Source organism: Mesitornis unicolor, unplaced genomic scaffold, assembly GCF_000695765.1.
Source record: "Mesitornis unicolor isolate BGI_N332 unplaced genomic scaffold, ASM69576v1 scaffold23319, whole genome shotgun sequence".
NCBI classification, from domain to species: domain Eukaryota; kingdom Metazoa; phylum Chordata; class Aves; order Mesitornithiformes; family Mesitornithidae; genus Mesitornis; species Mesitornis unicolor.
Window position 1 is genome coordinate 51,503 of NW_010205624.1, and position 1,486 is coordinate 52,988.

Below are 1,486 nucleotides of genomic sequence, written 5' to 3' on the forward strand. Positions count from 1 at the left end.
AAATCTTTTGTGAACGAACCAATCCACATCTCAAAAAATGAACTGCAGAATCAGCTCGTGAGTTGGTAGAGATCCCAGGGATCAAGGTGGAGCTGGAAAAGCTCCATGAATGTGACGGGGCCATATTCACCTCCCTCTGCACAGATGCTGACCTGCCAGGAAATCACTACCGTCCCTCAAAACAGACGGGTGCTTCCAAAGATGTATCTGGAAGCCCTCCTCTCCTAGGAAAGGAGGTAGCTGACCGTCCGCCATGGCCCACAGCTAGTTACACAGGCCAGGTAAGTTGAGGCGCGTTGTCACCATGTGGTACCTTTACCTGCAGTACAATACAGCTCCATACTGGACGGCCCAGTGAGGACATGGACTGGGTACGCCAGCCCTGATCTGAAGCTGGAGAAGGCATTTCCCAGCACGTCTCTCTTCAGCACCGGCTCCTGACGAACAGCATGCCAGTAGCTACCACCTCCATGCCCCAATGCCCCCCTCGCCCCACCAGCATCTACCACATGGGAGTCACAACTAATGCACCAGCAAACACAAGCTAAAGGGCCAGCTTTTCCCAAGGTGGGGAGTTGACTGGAGCAAGAGACCCCCCTAGATCCCATTCGGCACTTCCAGCCCTGCCCTTCTTCCCGTTCAGGGCTGCCTTCCCTGACCTTGGGAGCTGCAGCAGGCATAAGGCTTCACCGCAAGCCAATACATGCACGGCCAGGGCAGGGCAAAACGCTTTCTGAATGGCTCTGAGGTAAAAGGCAAAGCCCTACACTGCAGCCGTGCGGTGGCTCTACTCGAGCTGCGGCAAGTGGCTAAGCAAGTTAGCTTTATTCTTTGAGGGAGGCCAGCCCCATTATGCATGATATAAGTAAATATGCCTTTTTATTTATATCATACAAATATGATATATTGGCCCAGGCTTCACTTAAGCATGACAAAGGCCATGTTTGCCCTGGGAATATTTAATTGTGTGGTTCTCTCCGCTGCGTTTACTCGGACCTTCATGCTCGCCATCGCTGTTGCTAAACGGGGCTGCAGCTACAGGGCTCCCACCGCGTTGGCGTGGGGCTGGGGCAGCTTTAGTTTGCTCTTTTTTGAGACATACGCATCCAGGATCCGTAACTCTGGGGCTTTACGGGTTGGTTTGTTTCTCAAAAAAATCAGGTATAGTCGCCTCGCTTGGCCTCAGAAGCGCCTGAACTGCTGTTAAAGCAGAGTTACCTACAGTTGTGTGGCTTTGTGGAGGCTGAACCATGAAAATATAAGGGAAAGAAATGCCTAAAGTGCTGGGGTGTGGAAGGGGAGCCCTCGGTCGTCCCGAGGCTCTCGTCTACGTAGCTGTGGAGCCTCAAGGCGACCAAGGGCTCCCAGGGTTTTGGAGAAGGTGGCTTCGATCCCCCCCCAATTCCCTCCCTCCCCCGTCGCCCCTTACTTCTCATCCACATGCAGGCTGGGCGAGCACTTGATGGCGAGCCAGGTCTTCCAATGG

General features: G+C 53.6%; 1 protein-coding gene across 1 annotated transcript in view; it reads right to left on the reverse strand.

The window, feature by feature from the left end:
- Window positions 1–1,482, reverse strand: part of RIPK4 (receptor-interacting serine-threonine kinase 4) — a gene marked incomplete at its 5' end in the record, with an annotated part of 20,807 nt that extends 19,325 nt beyond the window's left edge. The window contains one exon of the mRNA XM_010191479.1: window positions 1,430–1,482. Within this exon, the coding sequence (XP_010189781.1) occupies window positions 1,430–1,482 (53 nt within the window). The remainder of the gene's footprint in view (window positions 1–1,429) is intronic.
- Window positions 1,483–1,486: the final 4 nt, after the last annotated feature.